Genomic DNA, 26555 nt, shown 5'->3' with positions numbered 1-26555 from the left:
CTACTTTAAACATGTGTAAGTTTTAAAACTGTTTCATCATTTAAAGATAGATTTAAGTTAAGATTTTGCCGATTTAGGAGCATTTTAGATTTTAAAAAATTACTTAGGTTCGCTAGGAAGGATCTCTACATCAGAGCCTTCCTGAGAGGTCTACTGCTTTAAGATGGCGGCTGTTTACAAACGCACGTAGTCCTTAAAACATGTTGGCAGTACAGTCTGTCATTTGCATCTAGTTTTATAATATGATATCTACCGTGTCATGTGGGCGTAGTTTGTCGGCTATGGCTGCAGTCAGGTATTATTGGAGCAATGGAGCCACCTAGCATCGCGGTTGGAACGGCGTCTTCCCCACTCCTGCTCTGCTCTCGTCCCCGTGAGTCCGTTTCTCTCAGACTTTTTTTTATTCAACCAACTTAGTAACGCATAGTAACGCACGCCTTTCCCGCCTCAGTAACGGTAACGGCGTTGCCAAGATGAGAAAAGTAATTAATTAGATTACTCATTACTGAAAAAAATAACGCCGTTAGTAACGCCGTTATATTGTAACGCCGTTATTAACAACACTGGTGCTAACGTTAAGAAATTGTTGAATACAAGTTTGAATGCTAGTCCGTGTACAAGCATGTGATTTTTAGAGTGAAAAACATCAATTGTTGCAAAAATAAAACATCGCTATTATTGGTTTGCGGAAACCACATGTACAACGAGAGTTTAATGTCAACATGAAAAGGCCGTTGATTACTTCTGGACATGTAAAGCAGCGCTGCACGAGTATACATTTTGAAACCTCAAGCTTGCGTTCCAAATGCAAGTGTACATTCTTTAAGCAAAATGGGCTCCATTATAATAAACGACTCGCTCGGCTTTCATAAAGGCGAACCCCCCGCAAGCTTCCTCGTGTTACATTTGAGACTGTGGAAGGCTTTTTTGTGGCCACGACGAGTCAAATTAGATGCCAACTTGAAGGCCACGGTGGTCCGAGCCTGAATATTAGAATAGAAACTCTTCAACAGCCTGTAATTATTCATGTAGAGTTTGAATTCAGACTGACAGCTTCACTGGCACAAGTGTGTGCACTGTCATTTGGAAGCATGCTTCTGACATACATGCTGACATGAGTTTAAAAAGGCCTCAATGGGTGCATATGGAAGCAGATGCTAGAGTGAGTATAATGTGTCTTTCGCACGGGAGCCCAAGGTTACTAATCGAGCCCCAAATTTCCCTCATACAGATTTGGAGTTCTGCTCTTTTATGAAAACTGGCACACGGTGACGCCATGGATTCGGGGGGTGCCTAATTTACAGCAAACCATGAAGTCTATGAGCAACCATACCAGATTTTCTCGCACTGCTACAGAATCATGTTTATGGATTTTGGGTGGGCATTTATTCCATATCCCTTACTAATTGGGTTCCACACTTGTAGCACAACTACATACATACAAACAAAACCAAGTGGCCAAGGTTGCCCTTAGGAGGCCACAAAGTAGGTATGGTTTCATTCAGTGGGTTTCTGCCGATGTTCTGTCAATTTGAGCTCCGTCGATGCACCGTATTTTTCGGACTATACGTCGCACCTGAGTATAAGTCGCACCAGCCAAAAAAATGGGCAATGAAAAGGGGGGAAAAAACACATACTAGTCCTTCTAAAAAAAAAATTAGCATATTACGATAGTTATTTTCTGTAATGTACTGATAAACATGAGACTTTCATATATTTTAGATTCATTACACACAACTGAAGTAGTTCAAGCCTTTTATTGTTTTAATATGAGTTTGGCAAAAAAAAAAGGCAAGAAAAACAAAACTCCCTATCTCAAAGAATTAGCGTATTTCATCCGACCAATACAAAAAAAAGTGTTTTACTCCAAAAAAGTCCATCTTCAATTAATTATATCAGCTATGCAGTCAATACTTGGTTGGGAATCCTTTTGCAGAAATGACTGCTTCAATGCGGCGTGGCATGGAGGCAATCAGCCTGTGGCACTGCTGAGGTGTTATGGAGGCCCAAGATCCTTCAATAGCGGCCTTAAGCTCATCCAGTGTTGGGTCTGGTGTCTCTCAACTTCCTCTTCACAATATCCCCCAGATTCTCTATGGGGCTCAGGTCAGGAGAGTTGGCAGGCCAATTGAGCACAGTAACGCCATGGTCAGTAAACCATTTACCAGTGGTTTTGGCACTGTGAGCAGGTGCCAGGTCATGCTGAAAAATGAAATCTTCGTCTCCATAAAGCTTTTCAGCAGATGGAAGCATGAAGTGCTTCAAAATCTCCTGATAGCATTGACCCTGCCCTTGATAAAACACAGTAAACCAACACCAGCGGCTGACATGTCACCCCAGACCATCACTGACTGTGGGTACTTGACACTGGACTTCAGGCATTTCCTTCTTCCCAGTCTTCCTCCAAACTCTGGCACCTTGATTTCCAAACGACATGCAAAATTTGCTTTCATCTGAAAAAATTACTTTGGACCACTGAGCAACAGTCGAGTGCTCCTTCTCTGTAGCCCAGGTCAGGCACTTCTGCCGCTGTTTCAGGTTCAAAAGTGGCTTGACCTGGGGAATGCGGCACCTGTAGCCCATTTCCAGACTCAGTCCACTGTTTCTGCAGGTCCCCCAAGGTCTGGATTCGGTCCTTCTCCACAAACTTTCTCAGGGTGTGGTCACCCCTTCTGGTTGTGCAGTTTCCTGCCACACTTTTTCCTTCCCACTGAGGTGCCTTGATACAGCACTCTGGGAACAGCCTCTTCGCTCAGAAATTTGTGTCAGCCTCTTGCTTGAGGGTGTCAATGATGGCCTTCTGGACAGCAGTCAGGTCGGCAGTCTTGCCCATGATTGCGGTTTTGTGTAATGAACCAGGCTGGGAGTTTTTAAAAGACTCAGGAATCTTTTGCAGGGGTTTTGAGTTAATTCGTTGATTCAGATGATTAGGTTAGCAGCTTCTACAGAGTACTTTTTCATGATATGCTAATTTTTGGAGATCGGGATTTTTGCTTTTTCTTGACTTTTTTGCCAAAATCATCAATATTAAAACAATAAAAGTCGAACTACTTCAGTTGTATGTAATGAATCTAAAATATATGGAAGTCTAATGTTTATCAGTACATTACAGAAAATAATTAGCTTTATCACAATATGCTAATTTTTTGAGAAGGACCAGTATAAGTTGCACCGGAGTATAAGTCGCATTTTTGGGGGGAAATTTATTTGATAGAATCCAGCACCAAGAACAGACATGTCATCTTCAAAAGCAATTTAAAATACAATAGAGAACAACAGGCTGAATAAGTGTACGGTATGGTAACATTACATGACGCTAGAAGTTCGATCGGGCCTAAAAAAAATCCAGCTCTACCCGACCGGCTCGCGGGTATTAAAGCCCGACGCGAACCGAACCCGCTGACAGAGTTTAGTGGTGAAAAGGCACAATAAAATGTGTGTGTATATATATATATATATTTTTTTTTTTTTTTTTTTTTTTAAAGCAACAACTACAGCAACAATGTCGTAATCAAAATGGTAGTTGAACTCGGACATTTGACATGTGGTCACCCCTGGAGGGGCGTGGTTGTCGTGCGCATGCTCAGTAGCACTTTGGCTATCAATTCGACTGGGATACCTATTTGTCAAACACCCCGGCTAAAGTTTGCACAATTAATAGACAATTGATTATTAAATTAAGGGAACACCATTTCGATAATACAATAGTTTAGGTATTGCAGACCCAAATTTTTTTCCAAATTCTACTTTTAAGAGTCATAATAACTATTTTCATTATACAATTTAAAAAGGCGTGGGAGAGTATTTTTGTCAATTTTGTTTTCAATTTAAAAAAAAAAATGTTTAACTGTTCAATTTTTTAAAAAATGAAAGAGGATCAGTCATTTGTACATTTAAAACAGGAAAAATCAGTAACCATTTATCAAACAAGGAAAAAGGCTAATTTTTAAATGTTTTTACACAAAAAAAAATAAAAATTTAAATGTGTGGTCATCATTTGAGTGCTACAGAAATTTTAATTGAAGAGAAACTGAGTCAATACGCACGCTTTTCTTTCATGGGCACCACAAATTGTGGCCGGGGGCCTTGAGATTCATACCTGTGTGTGACATTAACCTATATGATGTGGACCTTCTCGCTTGACATCCATTTCGAAATTTAGACCAGATTTCTATCCCGCATGACTAGTTTTGCCGATATGTCACAGAGCAGGACGGCCTAGTTACCGTGAGGAAAGGGGGGGTTGAAAACAAGCAGACCCAGCAGATTTTTCACTGACGGGTCTGCTTTCCATTATACAGAGGAGAGCTACGCCACAGGACTGAGTCCCACCACATGTTGACGGCGCACGCCTGAAGCTGCGACTTGCGTTGTTTTTGTGTCGGTTGCGGGGATTACAAAAATGACAAGACGTCTCTGCCTCCATGTCATCATTAGCAAACTGTATTTTGCACAATCCTTTATTCGAACAACAAACAAAATAGAATGCTGGACGCCTGAAATTAAAAAGACAAAACAGATTGTTGTGTAATCCCAGCAGACAATAAGTGTTAGGCGCTCATACCCAAGACAAACAAGAGGCCTGAAGCAATTCAGCAACGCACATTGGAAAAGCTCACTTAGTTTCAAAGTCCAAACGTCCTGACATTCTTCTTGGGAAAATAAATATGCAAATGAAGATCCAGGTCACAGTTTGAGGAGAAATCACTACAAAGCTTGTAGCAAAACAAGCAGGAGATGAAGCCAGCCAATAGAGAATTCCGTTCAGTTGGAACATAAGGGGTAAAATATAGTGCCCTTTGGTTAAGTTGGCATGGGGAACCCATGAAAGGTCTAACGGCATTTCCACATCAAAATCCACTGAATTAGTTTTAAGTAATTTTTAATTCACAAGCAACCTTGTTTTAACTTTGAATCCTGAACAGTGAATTCAGATATCAGAGCTATTTAGAACTCAATTGTGGTCATAACATGTTACACTTTTCTTTTCTGGACATTTGTTTCAATATTTTTGGATAAGGGGCAAAAGGATTTCTGTAACGTAGGGTTGCGAAAGCATGAGTACTCTGAAAATACGAGGTTTTTTTTTATGTCAAGTGGTGGCACTAAATTTTAAGATCAAGCTACATTAAAATTTTGTTCAAAAAATATCTTAAAATTATGTGAAACCACATGACAAAAAAATTCACAAATCATTATCATTGTAACCTCCATTTTTGCACACTGCCACAACATTAAAGTCCCTTGGCCAGCTAGGCTTATGTACTAGTGAGAAACCCTGTATTATCTCCTTCACTGCCATTGACAGCGATAGACATCAAATGTAGTTTAACTGGGATGGCTGGTATTGAATTGTTTCAATGCTACTGACAGCAATAGATGTGCAACCCAACTGGACCTCCCAGTCTAATTGGTTTGGACGTCTATCACCGTCAATGGCAAGACAATGACTTAAATAAAAGCCGTTCCTACAGTAGTTTGGTTGTGCTAATATTTCAAAGTTACAGTGCGGTCAATGTAGAAACTTCATTTTTAGATAAACTGGTACATCTATCATCATCAGTGGCAGCCAATGAGAGGATGTTTTTAATATGAAGGGGTCAAAGTAATTTAAAAATGAAAATGTGACATTTCTAAAAGTGGTTATGTGAGCGCAAATAAAATATTGGAAGAACGACTTCATCTTTATTCATAGTTGTGCTTTAGCCTGTGTCATTTCCTTTTGAAAGGATCCAATTCAAATGCAAGCTGAAGTCAGGGGGGAGCATGAGCGTGGGGACATCCAATAATTGACTGAAACATACTAACATTTTAGTAGCTTGAACAAACAAACAAACAAAAATAAATCACAATCATTGAATTATGCAAGGAAAAAAAATCAAAACCCTCAACAAAAGCAAACACTATCTCCATTTGTATGTGCACACGCCTCAGCGCTGGTTTCGCCCACTTTCAGTTCGCACCACCCTTAAATACGCCGTGTCACTTCAGACGTGCAGGCCGGATTTGGGTGTGGAAACGATCACGGTTTGGACCTAAGGCTATCCCCCTGCAAACCCCGGTGAGCTTTTGGGGCGCGGGTGGAAGTTGGATGAGTGCTGCGACCTGGACATAGGCGGCGACACAGATGACGAATGGATCCGGAAGGAAATGTCAAAAGTAAACGAGGGCAGCTTCTGCAGTGGAATCTATTGTTTCATTAGTTGCCATCTCCAGTGCAAACAATCTAAAAACAAGCAAGTCCTTCTGGACTGCATATGTTTTTTGTAGGTTTTTTTTTTTTTTTTTTGACATTTTAGTCTAAATAGTTGCAAATATGCCTGCCACACTTATAATCATCGGTTTATACTTTGTGCACAGAAAGCTTGTAATCTGAAATTCTAAAGCGCATTAAAGACTTTGTTTAGATACTCTTCGAAGACGTCAAAACCCAGAGAGTGTTCGCTTCAGATTCACCTTCGCTATGTGTGAGGGCCCAACCTGTACCTGGTGGAGGAAGAGGAGACGAGCAGGCTTGGGGATGAGGATAATGATGCTGGTGCTCGGCCCTGGCAATGAGCTCATTGGAAAACAGGCCTTTTGACTGCGGCTCAGCTTGTGAAAAAGGCCAACACTGATAAATTCCGAGCAGTACAGTTTGCAGTTCTCCATCTGAACCACCTATTCTTTTGACCATAATGTTGAGAAGAACAGAAAATGACAGCAGTGGTGCACAGAGAAGAGCGAGTCATTGCAAGGAATTCGTGGTGAATGCAACTTGTGTCTCCTCTTGGGAAGAGGTGCTGGAAAAGCTGGCTCTCAAGGAAGCGGGGACACGAGGAAAGAGGAGGAAAATCTTGCAAGAGAACAAAGTCGGGCAGTGTTCCTGTTCATCATATGTTCCACATGTGTTTGTATGTGTCACGTGTAAGATGAGGGGGCTGTGTTAGGCGTGTGTGTGTGTGTGTGTGTGTGTGTGTGTGTGTGTGTGTGTGTGTGTGTGTGTGTGTGTGTGTGTGTGTGTGTGTGCGTGCGTATGCATGTATGCTCGTGGCTCCGTTGGCGATTTTGTGCGTATGTGCGTGCGCCTACAAGAAGTCGACGCGGCGGTAGTACAGCAGGTAAGCGGTGCGCTCGGCGATCTGCTTGACCACCAGGTACTGGTTGATCACTTTCACTGCCTGGTCGTCAATGCGCAGCCAACCGTTAAGACCGATGTGGAAGACATCCGTGGTGTAGTGACCGCCAGTCGCGCTGTTCCCATGGTGATAGACCACTGCCGGTGACAAATTAAAACACTCTTCCAAACTGTGACTTGGTGCTAAATTACTTCCAAAACTGCAGAACTCACCTGCAAAGAGCCTGTATGTTCTTTGGCCTTTCATAACTTTGCTCCTCACTCCAGAAGACAGGAGGTCTGTGGTATATCACATAAAATACTTAGTAGCTACAGAGTAGGTGTATTGTCTCATATCTAACGATACGATTATCACGACTTGATTCGATCCAGATTAAGCCCGATACTACACTTGAAGACGATTACTGCAATATTTGTATACTTTAGAAAAAAAAACATCAAAATGGACAGAAAAGTACAAATATATCAATTTATTCCTGTAAACTCATCCAGCACCCAAGTAAAAAAATGTTTTTGTTTTATGTTTAAACAACATGGCTTTCATTATAACATTTTCTCTTTTTAAGTCCAAACCTGCTTAAATGCAGGATTACATAGTGGTCTCTCTACATACGAATTTAATTCGTTCCAGGACCTGGTATGTCGAGCGGGATTTTCCCATAAAAATACAGAATTCAATTAATTTTTTCTACAGCCCCAAAACCTTTGTTAAATCCTTAAAAAAATACAGCAGGTAAAATTATAAATAGCAATTACACATAGCAAAACAAATACATTATAATTACAAGTCTGAAAAATAATAATGATGCAACAAATCGGGTACTAATGTGGCCGTTGTGTTTTGCATGCTGTTCCTGAATGATGCATTCTCAGGTTTTAGCACCATTGAGAGCGCTAGACCTCCAATCCAATTTGACTAGGAGCGAATCGCTGCCAACCTCTCAGTCAAAATGGATTGGACATCGAGCACTGTCAATGGAAGCCAATGAGTTAAATAAAGGCTCTATAAAAGTCTCATATATCTTATTTTTACCAGTATACATATTATATTATATTATATATAAATAAAATTAGACATACCTGTACAATATAAACGCTTCAATTTATTGAAGTGCCTTGCAAATAAAACTCAAAGGTTTTACAAGGACAGTGGTCTCTTAAAACATTCGTACCTTTGCTTATTTCCAGGTCTACGGGGTACTCTACAGGGTACTCGATGATTTTGTTGATATATATTCTATATATATATGAATAAAATTAAATAGAATGTTGATTAAAAAAAATGTTTTAAATTTTTTTTATTTCGTAGTATTTAACACACTGCTACCCATTGACAACGATAAGGACTGGCTGTGAATGCACACGTTTCAGTACAATGAATGATCACTTCCAGCCAAAAAAGACTGGACGTCTCACGCCGATAATGGCAGCCAATGAGTTAAATGAGTGCTATAATGAGTTAATGAATTCTACATTAGAGGCTACCTTGTTGTAGTCATGTGACACAGACATTTACAACAAAGATTTGTACAATATAAACGCTTCATTGAAGTGCCTTGCAAATAAAACTCAATAAAAAAGTTTTACAAGGACAGTGGTCTCTTAAAATAGTCGTACCTTTGCTTATTTCCAGGTCTACGGGGTACTCGATGATCTTGTTGAGTTTCTGACAACCTCCAGTCTTCTCAAAGACAAATCTCTTGAGATGGAGCACGAGGACAGGGGGCAGCTCCTCCAGAGTCACCCTCCGACTGACCTCGATCTGACACCAGGGACAAAAAGTACATTTACTACTAACTCATTTATAAGCAGGGAGCTTGGATGAAAATAAAAACGTGTAAATAAGAGAAGGCGGCACTAGAGGACAGAAGAGAACATTTGGATCTCGTCAACCTGTAAATCATTTTGCTATTTTGGAGGCTTTCAACACAACATTGTGTGTCTGCAGTTAACCCAATACGATAACCTTCACCAGCTGCCCCCCTCACACCATATGTTCCAGAACAATCAGAGGACGATAACAAATCTCAGCCACTTTGGTGACAGTTTAATAAGGCACCAGTTGAAAAGGATGTTGCATTCTGGTTTTACTAACAAACGAGCCAACTAAAACTTTGCGTACGTGCCAAGAACAGTACCAGCGGTGAACAAATGATGTCTAACAGAATGTGGCAATACTTTCATACCTCCTGCTTGCTTTTAGAAGTGTAACCCTGGACCGACTCTCGTGCCACGAGCGTTTCCAGGGCCTCCTGGACCGTGCGGACCTTCTCTGACTGGATGTCCAACTGCAGCGTGAAGAAGGGCTGTAGCGTGGCCGACTCCTTAGAGTTCTGTTGGTACACCACCGACCTGACATGCGAGCCAAAACCAGAATTCTGGTTACAATCACATCTTTGCTTGGCAACAAAGTTCCTTTTTCACCGTTCACCACATAACACACATTTGAGTGGGTGCACACATAAATAGGAATCGCTAAGAAAATATTGGTGTATAACTGTTAGTGCAAGGATTAGCGATAACATAGCTAAAAGGCAGGATGTAGACTCACTAATGTCATGCGATTTGTCTTAAAAGTGTGTTCCCATTGCACACACGCACCATGCCCTATCACATCCTATTTTGACCTATCTTCCATCTTTGTATGCTAACTGTTACGAGCTATCTTCCTGTTCCACCTGATGTCTCTTGAGGGTGTTAGTCATAAAGTGCTTGCACCGCTAAATACGAGATAGCATACTGCATTCATACATTCAATGTTTATGTGTCACCATTTACCTCAGTACTTAATGTCCCTTTAAATGGAAAGACAACTCCAAGCACAAATGACAATATGAAACAGTTTCCCCAAAATATTTAGGTATGCAAATCACTATAAACACAAAACAATGGCCCTACCTATGCTCGCAGCCATTATGTGATGTATTACCCACGCATTGCCACTTCCCGGAAATATTGGCTTTTTTTTTTTTATGTTCTTTATTAATCAAATAAGGTTTCCGCTGGGGTATATGTGAAAAAGGTGTCTTCCCCTTTAAACCAGGGGTCTCAAACCCAGGGCCAATTGAGGACCGTGAGACAATATTTTGTGGCTTCCTATTCGACAAAGTGTGGTACTATTGTGAATAAAAATGTATTTTTAAAACAAAAAAATTGAAAATTGTAATAATCTTTTTTTTTTTTTTTAATGTAAAAAAAAAAAAAAAAAAAAAGTTTTTAATAGTATTAAGTATAAAGTCGTTTTTTTAATGAGCCCGTGCATATTTTGCCCAGGAACTTTTATGTTACTTTTCATTTTTCAAATCTCTTATGGCCTAATATAGTTCACGCTAATGATTAGGGGTGTGACAAAATATCGTAATGGTGATGTATTGTGATACGACAAAATATCAAAATGGTGATGTATCGTGATACTTTGAATCCTAAAAGGTTATCGATATGCTCCTGCCAAGAATCGAGTTATCCTTTTAAAAAGGTGTCAATGTCTAAAAATAAATAAAAAGGAACAAACAAGTTGCTACCAAAATCTTCCACCATAATAGTGTCTCAGTTAACTCTAAGGCTGCATTGATTGTGATTGGCGCTCAATTCATTTAGAGTGGGAATGTTCGTTCATTCGAAACCAGAGCATTCACAGTAATTCTGTCCGATTTTCAGGGCATTTACAGGGCACTTGCTGTTCATTTTAGGGCATTTACAGGACATTTGCTGTTGAGTTTGAGTCACTGCCTATTAATTTGGGTGATTCCATGGTCACTTTCTGCTCTAACTCAAAATAAACAGGAAGTGACCCATGAAATACCCCAAAATCAACAGGAAGTAACTGAAAATCAACAGGTAAATGACCTTAAATGGCCCAAAATTACCTCATTGCCTGTCATTGGCTGGCACTGACGGCCATAGACGTTCAATCCGTTTGAAGTGGGAGTTTAAATGGACTGGACGTCTAGTAGTGATAAACTCATTCCAAATCACAGAAGAAGCTTGTTTTTCTGTTTTTTAGTGGTGTGTAGAATATCCTAGAATGATTTCCTGACCAATGTATCCATAATCGTTGTATCGCCATATCATCGTTATCGTGAGCTTTGTATGGCAAATCATATAGTATCGTGATGTACTAAGAGGTTCCCACTCCTACTAATGACATTACTCCCTTTTTTGGGGAATCCTTGATGCAACCAGACTATTTCCAGTCTCCAGTCCCCCCCCCCCCCCCCCCAAATTAGGTTTATTGAGACCCCTGCTTTAAACCCTCTTGTGTCTAGCTGCACAATATAAAGAATCACAAAGAGTATACGAAACTCTGTGCTGGCATATTAAGTGTTTCAGCCATTAAACACTCAGATTTACCATTCAGCAAGTCCAAGAAGCAGATCAGGAGAGGTTAAAAAAATCTTCCCTAAAATACACTAACATTTACTCATGCACAAAATGAGCATAAAGGGTAAATGAGTAGACAAAACAACCCCACTTTTTCTATTTTTCTGCTTCCACACAATGTTGTGAAAATATTGCGGCCAGTGCCAGACCAGACACTCCGAGAACATGTTATTACGGCTCGCTTCGCCCACTCTGATTCTTGCCCTTAAAGCGGGCTAGAGGTTAAGTGTGTCTGTGGGTGGACACTGCATGCTCACAGAAGCGCCGCCACTATTTTCGTTTTGGTTTGGTCGGCGTACCTAATATGTCCTCCGAATATGTCAGTGATGGGCGTACGGACAAAGTCGGCTTGGCGGGTGATGGAAGTCTTGTTGCGGGGACCGACTTGCTCCCACTCGTCTTCGCTCCCCTCTTCATCCTTGTCTGCGTCAACTTCCACCAAGCCGGCCAGAGACTCGGGACCGTTGGGTGTAGGGGCTTCTGCGGGCAAAAGCTTGAATCAACTTCCAAAGTAACTCACTGGCTGCCATGGACAGCACTAGTTGTCCAATCCATTTGATTGGGAGGGGCTGGTCAGTCAAAATGGATTGAACATCTATCGGAGTCAATGGCAGCCAATAAGGTAATTCCACTCGCATGCTTCTCCAAGTTGCTTACTCTCTTCCTGTGGAGAGATTAGTTTTTTCAAAGCCAGCATCTCTTCGTGCAGCCCATTTAGAGTGAAACCAAGATACTCCTCTGCGTCTTCCTGTCGACCCTGGCAAAATCATCAGCGCCAATTAAAATACAAGAATGCTTACTCTCAGAAATCAAGTGAAAGTGTGTGCACATATTCAGACACTCATTACAATATTTTGGATTTTGTCATTACAAAACATCTCAAGCATTAATTCAGCACATTGAATTCCTACATTTCCTTGCCTTCTAGAATCCTAATTAAAATGTGCTTTTGGAAAATAACACTAGGTCCTAGTACTCCATGTTTCAAAACCACCCAACCTAAATTTGTCAAATTAGGCTTCTTAGGACTTTTTGCGCAGTCTTACCTTTTCTGAGAGACTGGACTTGATGAGCGTTAGGAGTCTGTAAATGTACGTTGGCTCAAACGGAACCCCTGGTCGAATGTCTTTCACCAGCTTGTCACCGACAGCTGCGGACACCGCTTTAGATCAGTGATGCAAAAAGTAGAAATAAAAGTCAAACCACCTTTAGGATCGGTCAATCACCTGGTTTAGGTTTAGCTGGCACTGGCATGTTTGTGAACTCATTCACCAACCTCACACTGGATAGTCGAGACACAAAGAACCAATCAGAAAAACAATGTCACTGCAACAGTAGAGTGACGACATGACTCACAAGTTGTCAATCATGGGTGTGGAGGAGCACGGTCTCTGGGTTTCACTGAGCAAAGGAATAGACTTCATCAGGTGATACATAGGAGGACAAGCTATCAGGGCCTGAAGAGTCTGAAGGCTTAGAGTCAGGAAAGAAACTATCAGGGTGAAAAGATCGCTGATGATTCATGAGACACTGTTTCCCAGCCTTTCAGCCAAGGACATTTTTCATTTGAAAACAAACCTCACAGCACACCAAAGTCATTTAAAAAAGACGACAAACTCATCCTGAATCAGGCTCAAGTCTATCTTCGTGGTAAGGACATCAACAGGTAAAGGATACAGCGTTGATATAGCACCAGTTCCCTTTGTTGACGAGTCCTCTCGGCTGCAAAGACACTGGTTTATGTATCAACTTCACATTCTCAATAAGTTCTGGGGATTCAAACAGACAACAATCATTAAGAAGTAGCCTCTTGCATTTATCAGCATCAAGTGATGGCAACATGTGTTCCTTCTCCCAGTCAAGTCTCTTGAGACGGCAACACAAGAGATGTGAACGGGTGCAAGGTAACAATTTACCACGCCTAGGAAGGGAGACTGCCATTAGACACAGCTCCCATGGTAACGTGGACAGGTTGGAGCTTATGTTGAGTTGCCAAAGGCTATTACAAATGGTTCATAATTGGACAAAACTTATCACATTCAATGTCATTAGCGGAGAGTCGTTATATCTATTTTGACTGGGATCGCAGCCAGCCCCCATCTGTTCAAAATGAACTTAACATCTATCCACGTCAATGGCAGCCAATGAGTTAATAAAGAGAAAACATCCTAACACATGGTAATGCATAAGTAAAAACAAAGACTGATGTTGTTTTGAGATGACTACAAATATGTTCTAGATTATTAGCGTCAAACGAAAGCAGTCTGTGAGCTTTCCGACTGAAAAACAGTCCAAAGGAACCCAAAAACAAAAACAGGCACAACTATTTCGCGGCAAGGACAGAGATTAGGTTAGCCAGGATATGTGTTCTCGAATTGAACATGTGGCAAAAAGTCATCTGACACACTAGAAGTAAAAACTATGACCTGAAATGTAACCAACCCATCACATCAGATTGCAGAGGCCCCAGATTGTGTAACTATTTTCCCTACACGCACATTTAAAAGCGCCCCAAATATGCTCAACTAGGCACCCACCTCTGCATATTTATGTATCTTAAAATGTTTTGAAATGGAATAGAACACTTGAAAAATGGTGTAAAAACAATTATATCACACAAAATAAATCTTATGTATCATCCGCTCCTGTAGTTGGCTCATAAATGCATAAACATTGCCACCAAGTGGAGAAAAAAGTAATGGCGGTTCCTAAGGGGAACGTTAATAATAAAACAATGTGTATCAGATTAGGCTATTTGTTTGCCAATCTTAGCATAAGGATCATGTACTAGTCTTCTTGTCATAATTTAGCACACTACTAGAACAACTCTCACAAATTACCTTTTCACTAAACTGCATATCAAGATTAACAAATTTGTTACATTGCTATTATTGGATTATTCAATACACGTGCCCGTCTAGGGAACTTGTGGGATTTTACAAAAAAGCATGATACTTCTGAGAACGGCTAACAATTTCAATTTCTACTGGCTGACTTTTTGAGCAGATGTTGTCGCAAAGCAAGATCTGCCAAAAAAATTATCTACCATTTAGCGCTGCAACGATTAATCGATTAACTCGGGTATTAGAAAAAATGATTCAAATTAAATTTTGCTGCTTCGAGTATTCGTTTAATTAAAGTGGCGTTGTAATGGTTTGTTTTTGAAAGTGTTTGCATTTAGTTTTGATTTGGGTGGATACACTGACCTCTATTATGCCTCATTTTACATGGCCAAATCCAGCTGCTCCCTGTTAAGACCAACATAAACTAGGTTTTGTTTGAGCTAATGTTTTTTTAATGCATTCGTAATTTAGTTTAAAGGTATATTTAGCCAATTTTTGTGGGACTGTCTGAACCATTTGTTAAGAGCATTCATTCGTTCATTTTCCATACCGCTTTTTCCTCACGGTCGCGGCATTGTTTTTAAAAAAAAAAAAAAAAAAAAAAAAGGTATTTTATAGCATTTTGCTTTTGCTATGTAATGTAGCCAATTGTTCTTTTGTTGTACATAGATCCTTATTTCTTTTTATACCATTTGAGGCTCAGGTATTTTAATTTTTTTATGTTTATCCGATTACTCGATTATTCGAACTAACTATAACTAGTTCATTGATTAATTGACTACTAATCGATAGCTGCAGCCCTAATACCATTGCAAGTCTGCTTCTGTTTTACACTAATACTTCCGGTGTAGTCATTTGTTGCTTGTACTGCGGCTATTTTTTTTTTTTTTTGCTTTTGCAATGCGTTTGCAATATTCTAATTGCCTGATACTTCCGAACAACTGTAAAATCTCCCTCGTGACACATTAAAACGTTTCAGCCTTTGACGGCACACAGATTTTCCATTCTGCATTTCCCAGCAGCTGAATACGACAGGTTAAAAAACAGTTGAAAAGAGTACATTTCTATTTACATCCTAGTTTCCTAGACACGCAAGAAACGATGCAGTTTTTCGATATTAAGGATACCTTAGAATTGCTAAAAGTGCCTTGCATACAGTGCGCGCTTTTGAGCGGCAACATCATGAAGCATCTTCTTGGTATACCTGCAAGCTTAGGTGCCATAGGGTCCTCTGATACATGGACAGGGCCTTCCTTGACCTCAACAGCTTTCTCCTCGGGTGTCTCCGGTGTCACGAGCGGAGGAGTCACAACTTCCACGGCATTCTTAATCTCCACAAAGGCTGGAGGACTGCCTGGAAGTGGTTTAGAGTTGTGGAAGAGGCTGGCCCAAGATTTTGGGGGGATGGGGGCGGGAACGGCCGCCACCGTGGGAGAAACTGACAACTCCTCCGCCGTTTGCGTAGAGACCTGCAAATGGTCTTTCTCACAGTCTTCATTGTGTCCGTCGGCACAAACTGAAACATCTGACTCGGCCAAGCCGTTACTCTCCGCCGCTTCCCTTCCGTCCGGTTCAGTAGTCGCAGCAGCAGAAGCGGAAGCGGGAAGCGGTGACTTAGATCGGGGGCTCTGTGGACTATCTGAAAGTTGGGGGCTCTGCGGAGCCAAATGATCTGGCTGCTCATCTGCAGTCCTCGGTCCATCCGTCACGCCTCTACTTTGGCATGAGGACGAAGAGGGTGAAGTTGCATTGGTGCCATCTGAAAAAGACAACGCCCCGCTTTTTAAGTCCGACAAAAAGTCGTCGGGACTATCGCAAGTCCTTTGGACGACAACAGATGCGACCGTTGCTGCCGAGGTAATGCTCAGAGAGGAAATCCCAGATAAAGCTTTACAATCCGCATCCTCGGTGTTGTGCTGCGAGACGCCAAGCGCGTGTCCGTTCACGAGTGCCGTCACCGGCGTGCTGTCTGCGGCGTTGGTGTTGCCACCGCCCGAAGAGTCAAGGTAGTTATAGTACCCCGGCGGCCGCTTTTTCTTTTTCTTCCTCTCACGCTGTCCCATGCCGCCGGGCAGCCCATCCAGGTCCTGGCACGCCTGGTGATTATCCAGGGCCGAAGCCTCCGAGTCGGGCCCGTCCTCAGAGTTGAAGTGGCTCCCATCTGGACCGCTGTCCGCCGGAGTCGTCGTCTGTTGGGGTTTCTGGGCCGATTGGCAGCCCAGGATGAACTCTGGAGCCTGCGGGTTGAGGGTGCTCGACACTTTGTACAAAGTATCGTTTACGCCGTCGACGGTCTTGGAGTCTATGACCTCATCGACGCCAAACTTGATGCGCTGATAGTCATCCCCTGCAGATAACATCACACGGAAATAACTATTTGGCACATTTCAAGAGATACTTTAAAGAGGTACTATTATTCTTTTTTTATCTCCATTGCTACCAATAGACGTCCAATACAGTTTAGCAAATGGCAGCGATCAAGTATTCAGTATTCATGTGAATCATTCATATATCATACCAAGTTTGAAATAAACTGATCAATATTCTAGTGTATTAAGATGCACCTGTACTTAAAAAAAAAAAAAATTAATACTGCAAAAAAAAAAGTATGGCTGCGTCAAAGGATTAAGCCTGGAATACACCAGGCGCATCTGCGGCGCGGGTGCAATGCAGCGAAACGCGGCCGTTAAAGTCAAGCAGCGAGTGCACACCAGTTATTGAGCGACTGCGTTTCAGACGCGTCCCAGAAGCGGTTCAACGTGTCGCACCATAACGAACGGCAGAGTTTATTATTTATCGTGCGACGTAACTAGAGGTGCACGATAATTATCGGTCCGATAATAGGAATAATGACGTCATCCCAATAAATCCGATAACATTATATATTATCGACCCTATTAATAATATTTTTGGCACAGTGTCGGATTGTGATGTGTGCGTTTGTTTCCACTCCTGATTTTCCAGTATGCAAAGTTTTGTTACAGTCTTTGTTTTGTTCATTATAATAATGTTCATGTCATCATGAAAAGTCTGGTTCGGTCAAAGGCAAATCTATGCTGAATCTGAATTTGACCTAAAGGTGTTCAAAAACTCAGGTGAATATACATTGAAAAATTATATATATATATTATCGGTCATCGTATCGGTATCGGCCTTGAGGAGCAGGAAGTTATCGATATCGGTTTCAAAAAATGGATATCGTGCACCCCTAGACGTAACGGTCATGCGTCAATTGAACTAGGTAGGATCGGACAGACCGAAAGTCCATCATGTAAAAATACTGTGGATTCGGCCAATTTTCAAAATAATATGCAATTAATTTTATCAATTTCTGTGTGGCGCTGTAACTTGATAAAATTCATCAATAAAGCTTTTTAAAACCTTTCATAGGAAAAAAATGATTCATTGAGGCATTTTATTTGTAAAATAATGGTTAAAATCATTGTCATTGCTTTTGTTTTTTTCCTTAGCACAGGACTTTCTTTTAGAAAGCTGACCAACATCCGGGGTCTGAAAGGAAAATGGCTTGTTGTATTCTAATCTCTAAATGCCTACTACTCTCGTGCGCGATCTTGTAATCCTCGCCGCTCCACAGACACTCTGCTCGTAAAACGCATCCTGTGGAAATTGGGGGCAAGCGTCAGCGGTGCATTGACGCGTTGGCAACGTTGACGCTCCGCAGATGCGCCTGGTGTATTACCGGAGTTACTTTTGGTAGACGAATAAATTATTTTGTGTTAGTCAACTTACAGGCTCATACATAAAAGTTATATATTGTTCATCCGCCTCAATGGAGTTATCAGAATATTTTTATCATTGTTTTAATTAAAAACCGGAAGACAGAGGTAATGCTTTCTGTTCCGTTTGTGTTCAGCATAACTGAAGATTGAGTAAAGGGATTATTATTAAACTTGCAGAATGTTCGTATTACGAAACGGAAGATGTGAATAAATTTTACGGTGATGAGGTTAAATAATACCCTAAAAAAAAAAAAAAAAAACTGGCAGAAAATCAATCTCTGCCAACGCTTCACTGCTCAAATGGATTGGACGTCTAGAAACGTCAATGGTAGCTGACAAGTTAGGAGCATCAAAAAAAATTAAAGATTTTAGGACATTAAGTTAAAAATGTCTAAACGATTTATCAAAATAATCATTTGAAGGTTGATTAATCATGGCAGACGTCATTTTTCAACTTAAAAAGCTAGTCTAATTCCAGCTATTTTTTACCCAAAAATGCAAAAATCTTTTTTTGCGCCTCAATATTTTCTATAATAAACTATGACAGTATAAATGCCATCATGTGCTTCAAATAAATTCAATTAGAATCTAACCCACATTTGTCTTTTTTTACAACATGTAAATCAATGTGCATTTCTGCAGTTAGACTGTAGTGCATGTGTACAAAGCCTCAAAGTGAAGCACAAAATAAAAAACGTGAACAAACAGGAAATATTAGTCCGTGCAAATTAGGAAAATTGCCTCATTGTAATGACTAGGCAAACTGGTAACGCAAAGTACACAAAGCAGTGTCCGTAAATGGTCAACAGGACGTGAAGACTGCAGTTTACCTGCTCTGCACAGATAAGAAAAAAAGGCCCTCTCTGTTAGTAGGACTGAAATCACACTCCTTTAGTGGTTGAACCTCAAAAAATGTGTTAGGAACACACCATTACCAAAAAAAAAAAAAAAAAAACTGAAGTCAATTTGTTAGAGCCAATTCTTCCCAAATAGATTGAAAATCACCTTGGGACATTGCAGAGGTGAAATGCATTATTATGCAAGAAAAGATACATAAGATCTTGAGCATGCAAAGCTCTATAGATTTGACCAACAGGCAAGAAAAATACAGGCACGAGGTTTAGGAAGCCACCAGTCATGAAGGCTGGATTTGAAAAAAAAAAAAAGGTTGGACAGCAAAACGCACAACAGCGAGTCGAGCCACGGCATCGGGCTCCTCCACTCACCGCAACCCTGCAGTCCCATTGACTCCATTTTATATGGTACAGCGGGAGTGCAGTAACCTCCTAAATAGTCAATACAAATCAAGTTTAGCAAACCAGGTAGTGGATGATCATATTTAATTGCCACTGTCGGCGATAAACGTCCAATCCATTTCAATTGCAGTTCAAATGAATTGGACTTTATCGCCGTCAATAGCAGTGAGTTGGGGCGGGGGTTATTGGTGGCTTTCTTTAATAAACATTTCAAAATAATCTATTTGAAAATGAATTTTTGTTTAGATGCAAGCTAAAAATGTAACAGTACCCCTTTCCCTGGCGGGTGACACCGGTGCAGTCTGGGATATAAATAGTAATACAATTTTAAATGCCTGCTTTGATACAGTGTGTAATAAAACTATTTATGAGATGGTGCTTGACATAAATAAAATGAAGTCAGTTTTTTTTTTTTTAGCAATTTCTTGGTGAACACAAGAACAATTCTCAAAATGTTTATGTGGTTGCATTATTGTGAATGACTTTTGTTGTACAATTTTTCTTGGCTTCACAGTCAGGGTTTCCTCCAGTGGTTTATAATGTCTGCCAGGTTTGTCTTGCTTGCCCCTCCCAGGCAAAAACAGTGCTCCAAAAGAAGTATACATATATAAACCACATATGGTGATACAGGTAAAAGTGCAACGGCAGTACATTATGGTCGATCTATGAGCGTACATGTCCCAGCTGTCTGCCATTGCTCAGTTCATTAAAATTTGTTTTCCAAGACTGCCTTTTTGCAAGGCTTTATGTTCAATATTGTTGATAAAGGGTTTATGACAATGCATAAAGGTCACAATTTCAAAACTGCTGAAAGCATTTTTATTTAAAAATGTGGCAGGCTTCTCACCCACTAGGCTTTGCAAAGTTTTCTGAAGGAAACCCTGACATTCAATGGTGGATGTCATAATTGTAAAAAAGTATGAGTTAAATGTGTTCATACCAGAGGACTGACTGACACACGGCGCTTTGTTGTTGAAAGGTGGAAGCTGTGAAGGAGGGAAAAATTAGAACCGTTATACGGAGAGGACAGTAAAAACATTTTGTTTAATGGTGTGCTATGAGACTATCCTAAAGTAAAATGTGCCTCTATATATAACTGTGAAGTCACATTTATTTTAGGTGGTCCAACACTGTAGCCAGGAGGTACATCCTACCTACAGCTGCTTCAACTTCAGTGTACATAAAAAGGTAACAACAGTTTCAAGAAAATTTAAAAAATATCGTCTAATTCTTTACCTCGACGTGACATCGTGGAGTCACAAAGAATTGATTGATCTCATCAGGGCTGAATTCCCCGAAGATGTACTGCGGAGAGACAATTTAAAAAGTCAATGCTTTCAAATGAGGTCAAATGTACAAAATCGAGGACAAGGTTTACTCACATTAGGGAATGATTGAAAAATGTATTTTAGAAGCATGAGCACTCAGCATCTGAGCAAAGCTAAACAAACTGGAAGTGATGAGTCATGCTGGGTTAAACAAACCTTGAATATAAGACACTAGGACTCCACAAGGTTTGCTTGCCAATCTAAAAAAGGCATAATAGTGGTTGGTTCTCAATTTATGAACAAAAATGTCTTTCACCAGGGTACAACGCAGAGTGCGCTCAGTTTATGACGGGGCAATCAGGATTTAGGACGGAACTCTCGACTAACCTGCCTTAACTGGTTTAATGATGTGACCCGAAGACTGAACCAAGATTATCCCAGTTCAAATGGGTTTGGCACGTGTTTTGCTGGTTCATTCGGGCTTCCTCGAATGTAGTACTAGAAGATTGGAGGGGTGGAGGTGACATCACGATATGCCATGAAATGAAATATGTATTAGTAGATCACTTGATTTTAAAATGACATTAAACAGACCTGCCAGAAATGGGAACTGCATCTAATAGTGCTGCATCCTGACAATATCCAACTTTGATCAAAGCGTTACAGCAGCATACATATTTTTGCACATATGTTAAGATATCCAATTCCTACGATTACGTATAAGTGGTTTTAAATGACGATATTAAAGTAGCATAACGCAATTAGTAATGAATTGGGTTGTCTGTGTACTTTGTGGGTTATGCTTGCTGTTTTGATGAGCACAAGATAGGGTTGCAGAAATATTACAATTTAAGGATGTTTTACATAAAAAAAAAAAGTTTTTTTTAAAAAAGGCCAATGTGAGTTACTTTGGCTGTGATTCTTTTTTCGCCGTCGCTTGATATATTCTTTGTTCAAGTTTGCTTCAGTAGTGTAAATCGTTTTCATTTTATATATATATATACAGTCAGTGTATCACAAAAGTGAGTACACCTCTCGCATTTCTGCAGATATTTGAAGTATATCTTTTAATGGGACAACACAGACAAAATGACACTTTGACATAATGAAAAGTAGTCTGTGTGCAGCTTATATAATACAGTTCATTTTCCCCTCAAAATAACTCAAAATACTGTATAGCCATTAATATCTAGACCCGTGGCAACGAAAGTGAGTACACCCCTTAGAAACGACGTACATCCCCAAATGTCCAAATTGAGTACTGCTTGTCATTTTCCCCCCAAAATGTCATGTGACTCGTTGCAGAAGTGCTGTCAGCATTGCTGCAGAGATTGAAGAGGTGGGGGGTCAGCCTGTTAGTGCTCAGACCATACGCCGTACACTACATCAAGGAGATAAGAAAGCCCGCAAACAGTTTGCTGAAGACATGTCAATGGATTACTGTAACCATGTCTTATGGTCTGATGAGACAGGCGGGCTTTCATGTGTACAATCTTCAGAAGAGGCTTCCTCCTGGGGTGACAGCCATGCACAACAATTTGATGTAGAGTGCGGCGTATGGTCTGAGCACTAACAGGCTGACCCCCCCACCTCTTCAATCTCTGCAGCAATGCTGACAGCACTCCTATAATGAGTCACATGACACTTTGGAGGGAAAATTACAAGCAGTACTAAATTTGGACATTTAGGGATGTACATAGTTTCTAAGGGGTGTACTCACTTTCGTTGCCAGGGGTTTAGATATGAATGGCTATATTTTGAGTTATTTTGAGGGGAAAATACAACTAAATACTACTTTTCATTGTTGTCTCATGACAAGATATACTTAAATATTTGCTGAAATGCGAGGGGTGTACTGACTTTGATTTACACAGTAGTCTTGTTGCTTGGCATTACTTGAATTAATGTTTATTAACTCACTGCCTGCTGTCGATGGCTATGTATTTCCAATTCATTTGTATGATTAATGGTAGACCCTTCGGTTAAAATGGATTACACGTACTGTACATCACCATCACTTGCCCTGAATGAGTTAAGTTTCATTGGGACTGATGGATTTATTTTGAAGAGTGCGCCATCCAAGCGCAAAGGTGAAACCAGCTCACCAGCCACGCTGCTGCTTCCACCGTCATGGTAAAACAAACAGCACCGCGTGAACAGTGGGACGTGCGAAAAAAGAAAGTGCAAGTCAAGCATATAGAATTCTTTGCAAACGAAGCCCCAACGTGGGCCCGCATTGCTGAAATCGCACTCCGACCAAACGCCGAATAGCCGGCTGTAATCCAACAGCTTCAGGCGGCTGATATGTTGACAACGGGGTGAATGGCGCTTTGCTTTCCTCTGTAGGCGTGCCACGCGTACTTCGCTAAGCTGCCTCTACTGCCGCTTTCCACTGAGGATTACAGCAAATTAGCCATCTGCATCATTTTACCACTTAAGCCAGGACAACACACACCGACCCACAAGAAGTTCACCCTACAGCGAGTAAGTGTCGTCAAGTATCAAAACATTAAGCCATCCCCATTTGAATTTAAAGCTTCGAGAACATGTTTGTAGAGAAGATAAAACATGCGGAATGCACCGATACCAGTATGGTAGCTTAAAATTCAGTATCTGTACTGCTCCGATACTACAATCTCATCTTCAACCAGTGTGCTGGAATTACACTGGAATTTATATTGACCAAATTTAACTCATTAGTTGCAGCTGATTGCAATAGACGCTCAACCTATTTTAACTGGGAGGCCTGGCAGCGATCTTTCAAAATGGATTGAACGTCTATTGCCACCAGCGATAGGTTTCCAAAAGCAAGGAATTGAACTGACTCAGCAGCACATGAATTTATATTATTACCCAACCCTAATATCAGGAATAACAGTTGCAATTTCATTTAACATGGAACAAGACAGACTACAAACTGTTGACAGCGATCCAAATTTGAGCACCTGAGGCAAGTGGTCATGCAGATCCTATTTGGTGAGCTTGAACTTATCTTATAGTATAGCAATAATGACTATGAATACTACAGTGGTGACTCATTAAAAATTGACGTTCGCGAGAGCCCTCACAGATGCAGTTGTGTGTTTTGGGCAACAATGTGTCAACCTGAAGCCATATTGTCAGATATTTTTTAGAAAACCTTTGGAAAAACCCTCAAAAATAGTTGTGGGAGGTCGACAACTTTGATGTTTGACTTCCTCAGTCTTGCCCAATGGAAACAGGCACATACACGAACTCGGGCGACCCGTGGTTGTTAACTCTCTCGCAATCAGGAACAGAGTGTAAGGTTGAACGCATGCTCCAAGTGGACCTTGTTTCAAGTTAACCGTTGCCTTGAATCACCCGAATAAAGTTCAGTCCACCATATACCCTCTCCCCTTAGCTTGCATAGCTATGACACCCAGTGCCATTCCTTCAATAAAACAATGTCAAATCTGTATGCATAAACATGAAGGCCATCTTAACTGTTGCAATTGAAACTGGATTGCAAAATGATGTTAAATATGCCTGTGCAAAACCTGCAAGGAAGCCAACCGTGAAATGTGTTTATCAAGCAATTTGTTGATTAACTTATTCGCTGCTAATGATGCATGCACTCATCAATTACGTTTTATGGGGATGGGCACAAGAGTGTCCATTAATTCAAGAAAATGACAACATTTGTGGTAGAAGTTCACTCATTTTACACTTGAACAGAGATATATACAGTGGGGAGAACAAGTATTTGATACACAGTCAATGGGGGAAAACCCATTGGCAGTGTATCAAATACTTGTTCTCCCCACTGTATATATAATCTCCAATGTTTCTCCCAGTGCTTGATAAGCCTGGCGGGCTGCCTGGCCTCTATTAACAACCGCCAGGATAAAACTAGTGCAACGAAATAAAATACAAAAATTATACATATTCTAACCGCATTTTAACCATGTATGGTAAAAGGATTGGAAGTGCAATGGTCACATCATATGGTTGATATGTGAACATACATGTCCTAGCTAAATGCCAATGCAATGAATGGTACTGTATTTCTAGACCAACCAGACGGAGCATGTAGGACTGTAGGGTCTCAAAATCTCCTGGTTTGCGCCTTTTGTTCTTTCTGGGGAGAACACCATCTAAAATTGCTACACCTGTTATTTGCAGACGGAACAGAAATAAATGTTGTATATTTTCTGGAAACGTATACGCACTGATCCTTGGAGCTGGATCTTTTTTTTTTTACCCGAGGGCTGAGTAAATCAACTAATTGGAGAGTTATTTGTCTCGGGCTGATTACATAGATTACTTAACTGCGGACTTACTGTTGCCTGTAGGTTTCGAGTTAGCCAATAGAGGGAGTTGGGCGGTTGTAGTTCATTTTGGTCTTGTTTACTCAAACCGCATTTCAAGGCACTGCCTATTTGTAAAACTATGTCTAGGCATTGTCAATAAATGGCTTCTAATAAAAACATTTCAAAACTACTGTCAGTTTTACATTTTTCTATCATGCCCCCCCCCCCCAAAAAAAAACATGGTGGTTTGCTTTTCTACTTGGCCTGAAGTTTTCTGGGGAGGACCTCAATATGTATAATATTTAAAGAGTGTGTGTTGTGGTATTTCGCAGTCCCCAGTTCTTTCGAAAATGGAAGTTTTACCTCTTTGGCATTGACTTGGCTGGCAGTAAATGGTCATGTTTCAGTGCCATTTACAACGACAGACCATTCAATTCATTTCAACTGGGAGGGTTGGCAGCACATCCAGTTCAAACTGATTGTACGCCTAAAGCCGTCAATGACAGCCATTAGTTAACTGTTACCTAGTTTAGAGAAATACATCACTGTTCAGATCAACGCGATGTCATGAAAGCCAAACATAGCATCAAAGTCACAATTTGATATGGTTCATATATATGTATATATATGTATATATATATATATATATATATATATATAGCGCCTATATAGCATTTTTTCCCGTTTTGAGGGAAAATGTGGTGCATTTTGTAAAACTTCCCTAATTTCTAATGCAAATTAATTAACACAGGAAAAGTTTAATTTAAAAAAAATCCTTTGTGAGGTGAAAAGTAGATTCGAAGTTTACACATAAAATAGAAAATTTCTTGTGGATCTTGGGATAAGCCGTCAAAAGGCTCTAAAATGGCTGTCAGCGTGGCCTTAGCTGCTCTGAAAACTGCTGTCATTCAGTAGATTGACAAACTTACACTCTTTTTAAAGCAGTAATGTAAACAGAAACGTGTTCTCGATGGAATGCTTGATGACATGCACTCGGGGAAGGAGGCCCCTAGCCAGAGCAGGTGGGCCGTGCAAACACGCAGCACTTTTCGGTGTCACTTGACTCTCTGGAAGAAACACCGTGTACTCGCGTACCCTCACCGTCCCGAGTTTCAAAGCAAGTGGGTAAACCAAGCCTTGCAAGTCTTCCCCACGGGTGCTCAGAAATCCGTTGAACCGCCTTCAACGGGAGGAACGCAGGGCCTGTTAGTGGAAGCATTAGCAAGCACTTTTCCCACACTCACGTTTTCAATGACAAGAGAAGCTCACTCGAAGAATATCCCCATAATTGTAGTTTTAACGCACTTCTATGTCAACTGAAAGAGTTTGTTTACGTTCAGGCGGCTGTGAGATCTGAAAGGAACGTTCCAGAAAGTTGCATGTAATGCTAACATTAGCTGGTTAGCTAGGCTAACTACCTGGTTGCCGTAAGAAGCCATGCTCCCGGTGAGATTTGCTCTCCTCGTCGGGCAAGAAGGGAGGTCTCCTGGGGAGACGTTGTAGCTCAGCGGTGGCCGCTTCGACAGGTGTCCTACTTCGACGCCGATGTCATTCCCGCGGCAGTCAGATGTCTCCGATCCATGGAAAAGCCGTTTAGCGACCTCGTGCAGCTTCACTCGCCGTCAGCGCCATTTCTATCCAGCGTCTTCTTCGCTTGCTCAAGCGGCGAGGGGAGGTACA

General features: G+C 40.8%; 1 protein-coding gene across 2 annotated transcripts; it reads right to left on the bottom strand.

The window, feature by feature from the left end:
• Positions 1-584: 584 nt before the first annotated feature.
• Positions 585-26555, bottom strand: usp10 (ubiquitin specific peptidase 10). Of its 2 annotated transcripts, XM_057845587.1 has the most exons (15): positions 26294-26555; positions 20573-20641; positions 20277-20322; positions 19307-19366; positions 15545-16687; positions 13175-13266; positions 12854-12963; positions 12724-12779; positions 12544-12647; positions 12155-12254; positions 11797-11977; positions 9304-9469; positions 8735-8879; positions 7331-7396; positions 585-7255 (listed from the first exon to the last, which is right to left on the bottom strand). In XM_057845587.1, exons 1-15 carry the CDS (start codon positions 26312-26314, stop codon positions 7068-7070), a joined length of 2547 nt encoding a protein of 848 aa, XP_057701570.1. In that variant the 5' UTR covers positions 26315-26555; the 3' UTR covers positions 585-7067. The 2 variants fall into 2 exon arrangements, with proteins under 2 accessions (XP_057701570.1, XP_057701578.1); XM_057845595.1 differs by lacking the exon at positions 19307-19366 and having other exon boundaries at positions 587-7255.

Source organism: Corythoichthys intestinalis, chromosome 1 (assembly GCF_030265065.1).
Source record: "Corythoichthys intestinalis isolate RoL2023-P3 chromosome 1, ASM3026506v1, whole genome shotgun sequence".
In the NCBI taxonomy this organism is placed as follows: Eukaryota; Metazoa; Chordata; class Actinopteri; order Syngnathiformes; family Syngnathidae; genus Corythoichthys; species Corythoichthys intestinalis.
Note: the sequence above shows the minus strand (reverse complement) of the source record. Positions and strands in the feature narration are given on the sequence as shown.

What these genes read in the sequence shown, in the direction of transcription:
- usp10 (XM_057845587.1), bottom strand. Translation starts at nt 26,314, where the DNA reads ATGGCTTCTTACGGCAACCAG. An exon ending in TGGCTTCTTACGGCAACCAG is followed by an intron (nt 20,642 to 26,293) that starts GTAGTTAGCCTA and finishes GTCTCTCCGCAG; the next exon opens with TACATCTTCGGGGAATTCAG. An exon ending in CTCCACGATGTCACGTCGAG is followed by an intron (nt 20,323 to 20,572) that starts GTAAAGAATTAG and finishes CCTCCTTCACAG; the next exon opens with CTTCCACCTTTCAACAACAA.